Genomic DNA, 15,000 nt, shown 5'->3' with positions numbered 1-15,000 from the left:
ATTGTAAATCTAAAATATTTGGATTATTCCATTTTCTTCTTTTTACTGGAGCTGATATGACCCATATGTGTCGCAAGTGCCGTAAAACCCTTAAAATCAAACAAAAACAAATGATTCTGTACACACAAAAAAACGGCACATATTATCTATAATTTTGATTGATTAGTTTGGGAAACGCTTTGACAGCGTGCATTAAAGATTGTAATATTAAAAGACAGAGCATGTCAGCACCCTAGCAACGACGATATTGAAATTAGAAAGGGGATGGAGTGTAATAACCTTTGATAGGGCTTCTTCCTGTTTCAAGTTATCCCATAAAAAAATTTTAATCTACAGGGGTCCTGAGGGTTTTGATTTTATTTTCCTTTAGTTTTGAACTTGTTTTGTTTGTTTACTATTTTCTAAAAAAAGCATTTCTTATCGTCTTTCCACAACACCACATAACCGCTGTAGACACTGGGATAATTTGTGCGGCTATGTGGTCTAGTGGTATGACATTCACTTTCGGATCGGAAGGTCCTGGGTTCGAGCCTCGCTCGGCGACAGTTGAGTCCTTGGAGAAGGCTCATATTCTCTCACCTTGTAAAATGAGTACCTGGTCGTTAACAGCGTTGTCTCAGTTTGAAAAAAAATTGTAATATCGCCTAACAGGCGTCATGTCCCGTGCTACATGTTAAATGTTGCTGTTAGCCGGGGACCAATTGTTAATTAAAGCGCTTTGAGCACGTTTAGTGGATATTGCGTTGTATAAAAGCTCATTAAAAAATAAAATTCCGACTCATCCGCATGATGGCTATGAAGGACTACCTACATGCAGACAAGCCTGCTTGAAAGTATAAAAATCCGTAATTTTGAGGAGATAAATATTGTAGACGGGCAGCGTGGCTCAGTGGTACGGTCTCTGCTTCCTACCCGAAAGGTACCGAGTTCAATCACCCGCCGCTGCGTTGTGTGGCCTTGAGCAAATCACCTCGCCCTAGCTCACGTTGCGGCGCTGCCCTGCGGCTGACGCCTGGGTTATTCCAGACTTCTCTTGGAAAAGAGCCTAAAGACAAATTTAATTTCCCCTTGGGGATGAATAAAGGGAATTTATTTAGTTGCTATAGTTAACTTAAAAATCAACAATTTATCCTCACAGTGACTACTAAATGACACTTCAAAATCCTTAAGCGTATGTACTCTGGCATCGCATTTTATTTTCAATTAGTTGTAACAACAATGATAGTTTGTTGTATTGTATCTACAAGTTGTTTTGTTGTGCGGCTATGTGGTCTAGTGGTATGACACTCGCTTTCGGATCGGAAGGTTCTGGGTTCGAGCCTCGCGCTCGGCGCATAGTTGAGTCCTTGGAAAAGGCTCTTTACTCACATTCTCTCACCGTACTCAGTGTTAAAATGAGTACCTGGCCGTTAACAACGTTGTCTTTGTCCGAAAAATTGTAATATCGCCTAACAGGCGGCATGTCCCGTCCTACATGTTAAATGTTGCTGTTGGCCAGGGACCCCTTGTAAAGCGCTTTGAGCACGTTTAGTGGATATTGCGCTATATAAAAGCTCATTTTAAAAAAAATTGACATAGAGATACTCATGAAGTTTTGAAATTGGAGCAAAAATGTCGTAATTCTACGAATTTTTCATGATAGTAGGCTGGTCTGTACATAATATAGCTCAGGAGACGAGGAGCTCAGAGTCGGATGTAAGAGTAATATCCTGTTTTCCATCGTATAATATTATATACTTCCTTTTCATCAAATATATATATATATATATGGCCGGCAAGATATTGATCAACTGTCGAGTGGCGATGATAGAGTCAGTAACTATATCTGGGGTTAATTTCGCGGGTACCAAGACACCCGAATACCTTAAATAGGAAACGGGAATTATGTCATTAAGGGCAAGGCAAGCGCCCAATCGTGTACAATGTCAATAATATACCTTTTTGAAAACATTGGAATTATCGAAAGATACAGTAAGTAGTCCTTCAGACCCATGGAGCCGGAGTTTATCCCGGTTTCTAAAGCTTGAAACAAACAATAGCAATTGCTTGCTACCTTTTGAATGGGACGCTAGTCTATCGCAAAGTAATTTCCACCAGATCTAACAGACCCAACTTTCCAATCATTGCTGGGTGGTTAAAGGGGTCAGAAAAAAAAAAATCTCGACTGCACCCTGGATCGATCTCGGTCCCTTTGAGTGTGCAGTGAGTGAGTGCTCTACCAAGACCCGCAAATCGATAGAGATATAAATGGCTCCATACTTGCCAAAAGTCTCAGACCTGAAACTCCAAAGACGATAAGTTTCAGGTTTAAGTCTTTTTGACATATTGGGGTCATTATAATCCTTCGGCATATGAATTTTAAAAATTCTGACTACAGTGAAAAATAATTTTGCTGCACGATACAGAAGATTGAGACTGTAATATTATTTTATTTTTTATTTATTTATTCATTCAATCATTCATTTATTCGTTTATCACATTATATCACTTAAATTATAAAACATATCAGTAATTTTACTGTTTAATTATTATTCCAGCGAAATTTTAATACTAATTGTTAAGTTGGAACTCTTTGACATGATTAAGGTTTAGGGCTCAAGTACAAAAAACCTATAATCACAATGCATAAAAAATCGCCATTTTGAAAAAAGAATGTAGCTGACCTTTTCCTTTTATCTACTTGGAAACGACACGCAAGGACTCCGGGCCTCAAAAGCATGTAGGATGTTTTCTAAGGGTAGAACGATTTCATTGTCAAACATCAAACAAGTTTCCTAATGGACTTCTTCTGCCTTATCTTGACAAATCACATATATTTCATTTGGCCAGAAGTCTTTTTCTTCAAATATCAATCTATTCAAATGACCTATGGTTACCGAAAACCCTCAAAGCTTAGTTTTCAAATGAATTCTCGTACCTGAGAGTTTATGATGCGTTGAGGGTCATTTTGATCGGGATTAAGATTTCAAGTTACAGTTTGTCTTGCCAAAATAAAAACATAATATGTTTTATTAGACTACAGCAGAGTGGTGGCCATTATATAATGATGTATCTACAAAATACTATCTGTTTGATGATGAACAAGAGTAAATCTTGGGTTTGGTTGTTACTAGGATAATAATAAAGAAGGTTGTCTGCAGTAATATTTTCAAAGTCTCCTAGACAACAAAATGTGAGTGGTAGATTCAAGACTGAAAATATTTTCAGGAGAGTAAATGGATCTCGCTTTGAGAAACTAATAATTCTGATCTTTTAAAGGCAAACAATTTAAATATAAATCTTTAATATAACATAACATGTGGTATAGGGCAAAATAGGATAAGATCCTTTGAATGCCCTTAATATTAATTAGTAATGCCATAAATCTGTTGATTACATATTACAATAACGATACACGTGGTAAAGATAGTATTTCAACTTAAATGTACTCATGTGGTGTACAAACATATATCTTTAACCGTGACATGCAAAGCGCACACACAACCACACACACACACACACACACACACACACACACACATACACACGCGTATAGAAGATAACCATAATAATATAATAATGCATAATATATACATACAAGATTGAAAGCCATGTCAACAGCAGAGCAAACAAGTATTATTCGTCATATATAAATCTCCCATCATATAATTCCCTGTCTACTAACACCTTGAAATAATCCATAGATTTTGCATTCTTTATTTCAAATTTCAAACTGTTCCATTTCTGAACAATACGAATACCGAACCAGTTTTGTCTTATATTTGTTTTGCATCTAGAGACAAAAATCTTAAACTTGTCCCCTCTAGTAAAAGTAATATTAGAATATGAAAAAAAATCAGAAAAGTCTATCCTATCCAGACCATGTACCAATCTATAAACCTGAATTAAATCCCCACGAATTCTTCTATATTTCAAACTGGGTAAGTCAAGAAATTCTAACCTTTCCTTATAAGATAAATACTGTATTGTATAAATTTTTTTGGTAGCTCTCCTCTGTACACTTTCAATAGTAATAGATTGTCTTTTATATAATGGGCTCCAGATGCAATTTCCATATTCTAGAATTGGTCGAACGAGCGATTTATACAAATATAAAAATGTGGTTTTATCAAGACTTATAAAGGTTCTATATATGATTCCCATCATTCTGTTTGCACGGCTTACACAATTATCAATATGTAAATCAAAATTCAAATGTGAATCAAAAGTAACTCCCACATCCTTTTCATAAGGCACAACGGAAAGTAGATTTGACATAGAAGTATCGGTAAAATAATTATGACATGGATTATTTTTTCCTATATGTAATACTTTACATTTCGAAACATTAAAATCCAAATGCCATGTTGTAGACCATTTGAAAAGTGAAAATATATCATTTTGTAGAATGTTATGATGTTCAGTTGTACTATAGATCTTTGTATCGTCTGCAAACAGTTTGCAGGCTGAATTTATGCCACATGGTAAATCATTTATATATAAAAGAAATAAAAGTGGTCCCAAAACGCTTCCTTGGGGTACACCGCTAATTACATTCTTAAAATCCGACCCCACACCATTAACAATGACCCTTTGTATTTCGATTATTAAGAAAGTCTTTAATCCAGTTAAAGATATTCCCTTTAAATCCATATGTTTTTAGTTTAATGAATAATCTCTCATGAGGTACAGAATCAAAAGCCTTGCGGAAATCAAGATAAACAACATCAATGCATTGATCACGATCAATTAACTTGGTAAAATCCTCCATCACCTGTAAAAGTTGAGTAATGCATGATCTCTTTGATCTAAAACCATGCTGGTTATCGTTTAGCATCGTATGACTTTCAAGAAAGTCCATTATTCGGTCTTTCAAGATAGACTCCATAACCTTACAGAGTATGCATGTTAAGCTGATGGGTCTATAGTTTGCAGCATCTAGTTTGCTTCCCTTTTTATGAATGGCAGTAACATTGGCTTGTTTCCATTCAATGGGTAAGGTACCAGATTCAAGAGACTTATTATATATTGTTGATAGCGGCTGTGATATTTCAAAGGCCACTTCTTTCAGTAAACGGGGATGAAGGGAATCGGGTCCCATGCTTTTAGTCACGTCTAAATTCAACAATTTTGCAAGAATGTATTCTTGTGTAATATAAAAATCGGGGACGTTTAATTGATTTGTAACATTGAACGTTGGTATATTTGTAGTGTCTTCTTGAACAAACACAGATGAAAAATAATTATTTAAAACATTAGCTATATCTATATCCGAAGTAACCTTGGTACCATCATCTTTCAGTAAAACACTAACACCTGGTTTTCTTTTCAACTTTCTGTTTACGTATCTCCAAAAGCCTTTCGGACTACTCCTACATTCGTGTGCCAATGTACATTCATACGTTTTCACAGCATTTTGAATCGTGTATTTGGTATTATTTCTAACCTTGACATAATTATGAAAATTATCTGTTGTAGGATACTTTTTGAATTTCTTATACAATTTATGTTTCTTATTAATTGTACGTTTAACGTTTTTTGTCAACCACAATGGTTTATTAGAACTAAATTTTTTGTTACATCTTAATGGAATGTGTTTTGATTCTATACGTTTTAGTTTGTTTTTAAAAAACAACCACGCTTCATTCACACCGTAGCCTTCAAGAGTATCCCAATTCACGGCATTTAGGTCTTCTCTACAAGAGTTGTAATTACCTTTGAAATAATCAAAATAAACATGTGAAGGATGTTTGGCGGATGAAAGATTTAACGATATAAGAAGTGAGTCATGATCACTTTTCCCCACCGAAGGCAAATGGTCAATGTTATTAATCCAATAATCATCGTTACATATTACCAAGTCGAGTATATTACTAGTTTGATTCAGTCGGTGTCTCGTAGCCTGTGTCACCAGCTGAATAAAGAAAGCATCCCTAATTGCCTCGACAAATAGATAGTCGGGAAAAATTAGACATGGTTCTGTCCATTTAATGTTAGGAAAATTATAATCTCCGACAATGATCACGCAATCAAATTTCATTCTACCTACTGACTGTAAGGTTTCTTTTATATCCCTAATGAAAGTTATTTTGTCTGAATTATGAGACCTATATATATTTCCTACAAGTATGTGTAAATTATTATATTCAAAATCACACCATACACTTTCACTAATTATAGGATGATCAAAAGAGAATATATTGGCATTAACACAATCCAAAACATAGATAGCAACACCCCGACTTGGGTAATCATTCAAAAATAAGTTATACCCATCGATAAAAAATTCAATTTCTAAATCAATATCAAGTTCAATTTTTGGCATAATTTCAGTAAGACATATTATCATGGGATTATGTTTCTGTATCATACATGTTAATTCTGATCGTTTGTTAAGTAAGCTATCGACATTAGAATATAATACAACAAAATCATAATTTGACAAAGGAAGATGAAAAGGCACATTTGTTGAGGTGTCACTATCAGGTGTTCCAGACAGGTCTGTGATAAGTCATTGGTCTGAGTTTTGTCGTGTCGATTTAAGGCGTCTTGAATGAAATTCTCTTCCCCCGGGACTGTAATAGGTTTTGCGTTGGGTTTGGTGATGGTCTATCTGGCGTTGTGATGGTAGAGGGGTTGTCGACGTGATGCACATTTGGTCTTCAGTCTGTTTAATTGTACGAATTCGAGGGCTGGGCGTGTCGGCGCCAGTTGATTGTATTTGGGCATCGAGGGGACTGTCTGGATCCAACCTCAGTCTCACACCATAGATGGTTACTGCCATGACTTGTCCGTTCATTGACCATGCCGAGTCAATCCTTTCGTCATTTTTTGTTGCTTTGAGCAGATTGAAATTCTTCTGCGTTAAGTCTTCAAATATTGAAATGCCTGAGCCTTTTAACTTTTTTCTGGCCTTGAGCACCATATCACGATCCAATCGCCTGACAAATTTGATAATTATTGGCCTGGGTCGATTTGTTTTCGTTCTCCCAGTACGGTGTAAAGTAATAACCAGTTTACTACAGTACTCTGGAAAACACATTGGTCAGAAAACTCATCTTTCAAATATCAATCGGTCTAAGTGACCATCATCATGGTATCCTAGACAACAAAATGTGAGTGGTAGTTTCAAGACTGCAAATAATTTCAGGAGAGTAAATGGATCCCACTTTGAGTTACTAATAGTTCTGATCTTTTAAAGGCAGACAATTTCAATATAAATCTTTAATAACCAGTTTACTGAAGTACTCTGGAAAACACGTTGGTCAGAAAACTCATCCTACAAATATCAATCGATATAAGTGACCAGCATCATGGCAAAAACTCTCAAATCTGGGACCAAGCGAGTTTTCTATAGCGTAGTAAAGACAAAGCATTTGCTTGCCACCTTTGGATATCGCAAAGTATTATCCACCAGATCCAACGGTCCCAGTTTGGAACGAACTTGATCTTTTTGCGTGTGAACCAAATCAGCAATTAAAGATACATAAATAAAATAAAATTCCCTATATTCATCCCTTAGGGGAAATTTGTCTCTAGCTTCTATTCCAAGGGAAGACTGGAATAACCCAGGCGGAGGCCGCAATGCAGCACCGCAAATTGAGCTAGGGCGAGGTGACTTGCTCAAGGCCACGCAGCGTAGCGGTGGGTGATCGACCTCGGAACCTTTCGGGTACGAAGCAAAGACCGTACCGCTGAGCCACGCTGCCCCTGTCGTTTTTTGTTAAAGAAACTATTCTGCAAATCCCAGGTTTGAATGTTTTTTGACAAGATGAGAGTCAATTAAAATCAATCGATTGGGACTGCTCTTTTGAGTAGCTCCAAATATTTTTATTTTGAAACCATCAAAGTAACACATTATTCTGTCAAACACGTATGATCATATTATTCATGAAATTAAATTATCAATCGATCATAATGACCCCCCCTACCTTTTTATATTTGTAAATGAGTTATTCAATAAAAACTTAAATCAAATTTGATTTAGAAAAAAATAAACAATAGCTAATAAAGCAATAATCATTCTCAAGCTATTCTTTTATACGGGGGATTTATTTTACTTTTATATAAAAATCCAGTATTTTATAAAGTATTATCAACGTGCAATATTAACAGGTCTGATAATCGAATACGATTATGGGCTGGATTTAACATTGTTGTAATGGGCAAAATTTTCGTTTATTTTTATAGTATTTCCATTACAACAATGAGACCAAACCAATTTGGGTTATCAGACCTGAAAATAAGTACCTACTCACCAGATATTATAAACTGGACAATCAAATACTCGAGTCAGTGAGTCGACCAGTCAAATTCATTCTTGGCATGTTTGCATCAGTCTTGATAAAAGATCATCGTACCAAGACAATCTACTTTATGGGAGTTCCATACTTTCTATCTGTTTCATCAATGATATTATTACTGAAATCTTGCGTCATTTCCGGTACCTGTCAAAATATGAATCCACTTCCTGGAGTTTTATCTCTCATGTCATGCTATAGTGTTGGACAAGGCAAACATGAACTGTTTTTATCTCCCTGTGTTATTGACATTTGCAACTGAGAATTTGAATATTTATAGATAGCAATAACACACGAAAATGACTTCTCAAGTGGACGAATTGCTCAATCAGTAGGGCGTGGGACTGATACCATTTTGAATTTGAAATTCGAAATATTACATCGTTTTCGTTATCAGAAACTATTCTGAAAGTCTCAGGTTTGAGAGTTTTTGACAAAATTAGGGTCGTTAAAATCGATCGATATTTGATGGACGAGTATTCTGGCCAAATTTTTAAATATCTGTTTCTACAGACTACGCTGTCTGGGTGGCGTTCTTGACCTCGAATAGTGGACAGGGTGGCATTTACTGTGCCTTCTATCCCCCTATATCTGTTTTCCAACATATTTTCTGTCTTTTTCTTGGGATGAGATAACTTGGTTTTGTCCTGGCCCTGGCTGGATACCCTGGCTTGGAGGGAAACAGTCAAATGTATAGTTAGAGTTTTGGGAGATGATATTTTTTTTTGTCTTGTAAATCATCTCTCTGTTATGCATTGTGTTATATTTTGTTTACATATACTATATGATTTGTAAACATTTGAGTGTATTTCTCTTAGAGGGGCCTGTGTGCTTGTGTCTGGATGAGACTTTTAGATGATCTCAAACTAAGTACTTTGATAGTGTGCTCTTGGAATCTACAACTGTTCCCTATTTGTACTATTCCTCTTTGTTTTACCTGTTCTCTTGTGCTTTAATTGTAATTCTAGAACTTTTTACTATCCCATGTCCTTCCTTTTACTGGTGCTGATATGACCTTAATATGTTGCAAACGCCGTAAAACCCTTACAGACAAAGTAAAAGCAAAACAGAGTACACAGTTAACTAGTTAGTCCACATCTTGAAAAGCGTTATCTCCCATGTCATGTTATAGAGTTGGGCTAGGCAAACATGAACTGAATTTATCTCTTTGAGCAGCTGAGACAGTGAATATCAATAAATATTAATCTCCCATTACAATGACTACTCAAGAGGCCGAATTACTCGATGAGTATGGGCGTGGGACTGACACCATGTTGAATTTGAATTTCAAAATATTGCGTCGTTTTCGTTTCCAGAAACTATTGTGCAATACTGCTGTGCTCTAGAAAAACATGAATTTAAATTGTTGACTAGAAATCTCGCCCCTTCAAATAACAATCGATTAAAATGACCCTCATCTGTCAAAAACTCTCAACCCTCGTACTTCTAGGATTGAGAGTTTTTGACAAGTTGAAGGTCATTTAAATCGATCGATTTTTGAAGGACGAGTTTTCTGGCCAAAATCTTTAAATAAGCGTGTTTTCAGACTTAAGGCAGTATAAAACGTATGCGTTACTTTTCATGCTGTTGTAATAGAACAGTGAAAGGATAGAATCTCTGTTAATTTTATTAGCAATTAATTGGGAGCTTGAATATCATGAAATGCCAATATGACATAACAATGACTATTCAATAATCAACTTGCTAGTTATTGTAGTGTAGTTAACAGGCGTCATGTCCCGTCCTACATGTTAAATTTTGCTGTTGACCAGGGACCCTTGTAAAGCGCTTTGAGCACATGTAGTAGATATTGCGCTATATAAAGCGCAATTTGTAGTCGGTGCCATCAACATTCTAAGTGTTGTGAAAAACTCGTACACCGAACTGGCCTGAAGTTGATTAAATGTGGTTTGGTAAATCTTGGTCTCGAAAATATATAACGGACTATTGTCTTGATAACAGAAGAAATATATCATAATAAATATATGTCAAGCAATCTCTCAATTTCAAGTTGTAGCCGTATTTGTGAATCTTTCGTAGTTGAGCCCAAAATGATCTGTGTTTGGAAAGTATATGCTTTAAAAATGAAACCAACGCTAAAATTTAATATTATGTGTCCTAAACATACTCTTCTACATACAGACATGTATTGAAAAAAAATGAGTTGCTTTCTATTCAGTGGTTTGAGAGACGATTTCAATGTTGTAATGCGTACAGTTTTATTTTATTAGATAAGAGCATTAATGATCTCGTGACTTTGTCATTGTCACTAGTGACTCTTGGGTACTTTTATATCTTCTTGGTACCCTGTGTACGTGCAGCATTTTGACTCGCCATGAACTGATTGTATTGATCCAATTTCATTACATGGATAGTAGAATGAAGAATAATTGCTCATAATTCCACATACTACGCCTCTGTACATTCCTTAATGTACTCTTACATTACGCCTATTTATGTTGATTGGTCTAGGCACTGGCTTATTATTGACCCACCGAGTCAACAGGTTTTATGTCGTGGCCAATATATTGACGAATTTGATTATCAGTCAATATCATTAGACATACAAAGATAAGGAAAACTACGTTCAACCTCTTAGTAAAATATCCCTCTGTTAACTTATTAACTGTGCTAGTGATTAGAGTACTGAATGTCAGTTCAAGTTCCAAGTCCATGAGGTGCAAAAGGCACAATGTGCCCATCACTGAACATCTTATATCACGTCACTCCAGTAATTCAATCCTCCCGGTGATCATGTTCATTATGATGTGGAAAACGCGTTTGAATGATGTGGGGTACTCGTTGTTTATTACGTCATGTGGTAGCTTGTTTCATTCATGTATTGTACGAGGGATAAATTATATTTGTACCTGATTGTTCTTGAGAATGGCTGATGGAATTTATCCCGTGTTCTTGTAAATACGATATGGAAAACCCGTTGGAATGATTTGGGGTCTTCGATGTTTATTACGTCATGTGGTAGTTTGTTCCATTCACGTATTGTACGAGGAGTAAATTGTATCTGCATGTGCTTGTTTTTGAGAATGGCTGATGGAATCTGTCGATGCGATGCCTGAATTGCTGATTTAGTCTGAAATGTTTTTGACTGTTTGTTTCTAACTGTTCCTTTGTGAAATCGATGTGTATGCCTACGATCTTTCTACGAGACTGGAGTGTTGGTCATCTTTGTTGTCAAGAGTTGCTGCCACACATCCCAGTTCCGTCTTGGGGCAATTTGCGGGAAAATCAGGAAGTTGCTCTCTGTACGTTTTCAATAGCTTTTATATCCTTCATCTTGATTGGGTCCAATGCAGTACAAGCATACTCTAATAATATTGGTCTGATAGATAAGTTGAGTATACGCATGTGTCATTGTCGTAAAATCGAATGAATCATAATTGTTTATTGAAAAAGTTATTGGTTCGTGTCACACTGTTCTACCCGTCTTCCATTTCTTGGTGTTTTTTTTTGGGGGGGGGGGGGGGTCAATATAAAGTAACAAACACCAAGAATGCTTTTTATGAAATCAATAATGAGTCATCATTTAATTTTACGACATTCATCAAACCAGTCACTGATACGACTAGACGGATTATCAAAAAGTTTACTGAGACAAATTTTATAAATTAGGATTAAAGACTAAACCGGATTAGTCCGACATAAGTCAAGATTTTGGCATTCCAAGACGGCCTTCTGTATTCTGTTGGTGAACACAATACAACTAGAGCAAAGAGAACAACATAACAGTGAATTTACAAAGAAATATTCGGTAGCAATAATGTGTTGTTCACTTTTCTTGCCCAGCTGGCACATGCAGTTCAAGGAGCTGCGGGATCAGAAACCGATGCGACATTTGTTTTTCTATATGTGTGTTGCTGTGTGTGTGTGTGTGTGTGTGTGTGTGTGTGTGTGTGTGTGGGAGAGAGAGAGAGAGAGAGAGAGAGAGAGAGAGAGAGAGAGAGAGACACGGTGTTTGGCTCTAGTATAAACAAATCTAATAAACTCTGTTTTTTGATGGGTTGCTTTTTAGGTTTAGTTTTTTCAACGCACTGTCGTAATATATACTTAAAGAGAACAATAGTTTATTGTCGTATCGGCGTTAAGAGCAATAATAAGACAAATTGCTTTCCTCACTCACCCCTTTTAATCGAATATTAACCAATAAGAGTCGTCTTGCATACAAATTAATGTCTGAGTGGTTCTTTAAAAAGGTTAAAGTTGATGATGGTCAAAGTCTGTCGAAGGTGGGCAAGTGTAAGCATAAGTTGAGAATTTCAAACTAAAATATAAATAAAATATAAAGAAATAATCAAAAATTAAATAGTATATGTTTGTTGCGTCCATCCTTTTTCAAACAAATATTAAGTACGCGAATGTTATTTTGGATAACTTTCCCATTAAACTGATTTAAGAATAAATAAAGAAGATGCAAATAACTAAAAATATAATATTTTATACAAAAATTAATGTAAATTTATAATTAAATCTTTTTACGGTTTAAGCCTTAGGATATTTACCTTGTATTCATTTTTGATTTTATTCCTGTGTCAACTTCCTGGTACGAAACTCAAACAACTTGAAATGTTGTGAAATGAACAGCGTGTGTCCTATATAGCTGATAAGGGCTGAATATTATAGCTATAACCTTTTTTTGCGATTTTGATATAAACTAAGTACAAAACGATCCATTACGCATGAAGAGTCCAGGTCATTCACCTTTATCGTGAAAGGAGAGGAGTTTTCAGTTCTTAACCAGATAATTGCCGCACACTGTAAACATTCGTATTTAAAGAGTTGGCCAGAAAACTCGTCCTTTAAATATCTTACTATTATTATTATTATTATGATTATTATTATTATTATTATTATTATTATTATTCTTCTTCTTCTTCTTCTTCTTATTATTATTATTATTATTATTATTATTATTATTATTATTATTATTATTATTATTATTATTATTATTATTATTATTATTATTATTGTTATTATTATTATTATTATTATTATTATTATTATTATTATTATTATTATTATTATTATTATTATCATATTATTATTATTATTATTATTGTTTTTCTTCTTCTTCTTCTTCTTCTTCTTCTTCTTCTTCTTCTTCTTCTTTCAGCTTATCCCGTATTTGCAGGGTTACCATAATGAATGTCACATCATCCTCCTTCAAGCCCAGTTCTTTCATATCGTCCTTTACCCTATCCAACCATCCCATCTAGTCTTTGGACCTCCATTTTTCTCTTTCCCGCTAATTGTATATTCAATACTTTCCTTCCCACTCTCTCGTCTCTTAACATGTCCGAACCGTTTCGATTTAACAGACCCTCATCTTGACAAAAACTCTTAATCCTTGGATTTCCGAAGACTTCGCGAAGTCCCAGGTTGGAGAGTTCTTGCCAAGATCAGGGTCATTCAAATCGCTCGATGTTTGAAGGACGAGTTTTCTGGCAACATTTTAAAAAACGAGTTTTTTTTTTCATTTCCAGAGTACCGCAGGTAACTGGTTAAGCACTGGTTTCGATATGTAGGTAAAAGCTTAGCATTATGAAACTGCTGAAATCTCATAAGAAGAATATAACTCATATGAAAGGATTAAAGCTAATTTTGAACATCTTGAAAAGTTCTCTATTTTAAAGCAGAAATGATTTTCTTTTTCATTTTAATCGTTGAAGACAATAGTTATCAATTGAGGCAATTTTATCGTTTAATTGATACTTGTAGCAGACTCTGCCACCAAATCAGATTGGTTAAAAAGATATTTTAGGGTGCCCATTATGTCTAAGTCTCTCGGAGATACAAAGAATTATATTCTCTCTCTCTCTCTCTCTCTCTCTCTCTCTCTCTCTCTTTCTCTCTCTATCTCTCTATCTATCTCCCTCTCTATCTCTTTCTCTTGCCCTCTCTCGCCCTCTCTCTCCTTTCTGACTCTCTCTCTCTCTCTCTCTCTCTCTCTCTCTCTCTCTCTCTCTCTCTCTCTCTCTCTCTTTGTCTCTGAATGAAATTATAATTACATCTTAAATAAGACCCCTATAAGGTCCAGTCCCCCCTATAAACGTAAAAGTAAAACGATATATATATATATATATATATATATATATATATATATATATATATCTGGACAAATGTAACTGAGCCATTGTACATTAACTATAATGGTTGTATGGTAAAAAGGCGTTGAGTCTTATTAGAATTGATCTCATTTAGGAAGGATACCTAATTACTCAGGTGTGAATAAGTGCCTGGCTATAGGCCGTGACGGATATTGTAAGAGGGTTAGTAGAAAAAGGACCACAAACACGCGACAGGTTATGTATGAAATAGATACCATATGGCCTGTTAAGAGAATAAATAAAACATTGTGAAGCGCATTGAACATGGTAAATTCTTGGAATTAAATGTACCTCTCTTTTTCTCTCTTTGTCGTTTATCTTTTCCAGGTTTCAAGGCAAAGAAAGCGATTCCTGGTCGGGCCCTCACCAACACTCAAGTCAAGGGTCATTTACTGAACTAGACGCCTCACCAAGAGATTCTCCACAACCTGATTTCGTCAATAAACTATTTACCTCGACTATAACTACCATTATCAACAATCCAACAGGCAACAATGGCACTTCGACAAACTCATCCTCCTCCATAGAAAACTCCGATTCTCAGAACATCAACGTGAAGAATCTGAATAATATTCATTCTGTGTCTCACATACAAACTG

General features: G+C 35.4%; 1 protein-coding gene across 1 annotated transcript in view; it reads left to right on the top strand.

Moving 5' to 3' along the window:
• Positions 1–15,000, top strand: part of LOC144967205 (equilibrative nucleobase transporter 1-like) — an 84,246-nt gene that overhangs the window by 10,853 nt on the left and 58,393 nt on the right. The window contains exon 2 of the mRNA XM_078904142.1: positions 14,729–15,000. This exon is cut by the window's right edge and continues 325 nt beyond it. Coding sequence (XP_078760268.1) covers positions 14,729–15,000 — 272 coding nt within the window. The remainder of the gene's footprint in view (positions 1–14,728) is intronic.

This window comes from Berghia stephanieae, chromosome 3 (genome assembly GCF_034508935.2).
Source record: "Berghia stephanieae isolate SIO BIC M18660-M18661 chromosome 3, UCSD_Bste_1.3, whole genome shotgun sequence".
Classification (NCBI taxonomy): Eukaryota; Metazoa; Mollusca; class Gastropoda; order Nudibranchia; family Aeolidiidae; genus Berghia; species Berghia stephanieae.
The sequence above is the reverse complement of the archived record's forward strand: the minus strand, read 5'-3'. Positions and strand labels throughout refer to the sequence as shown.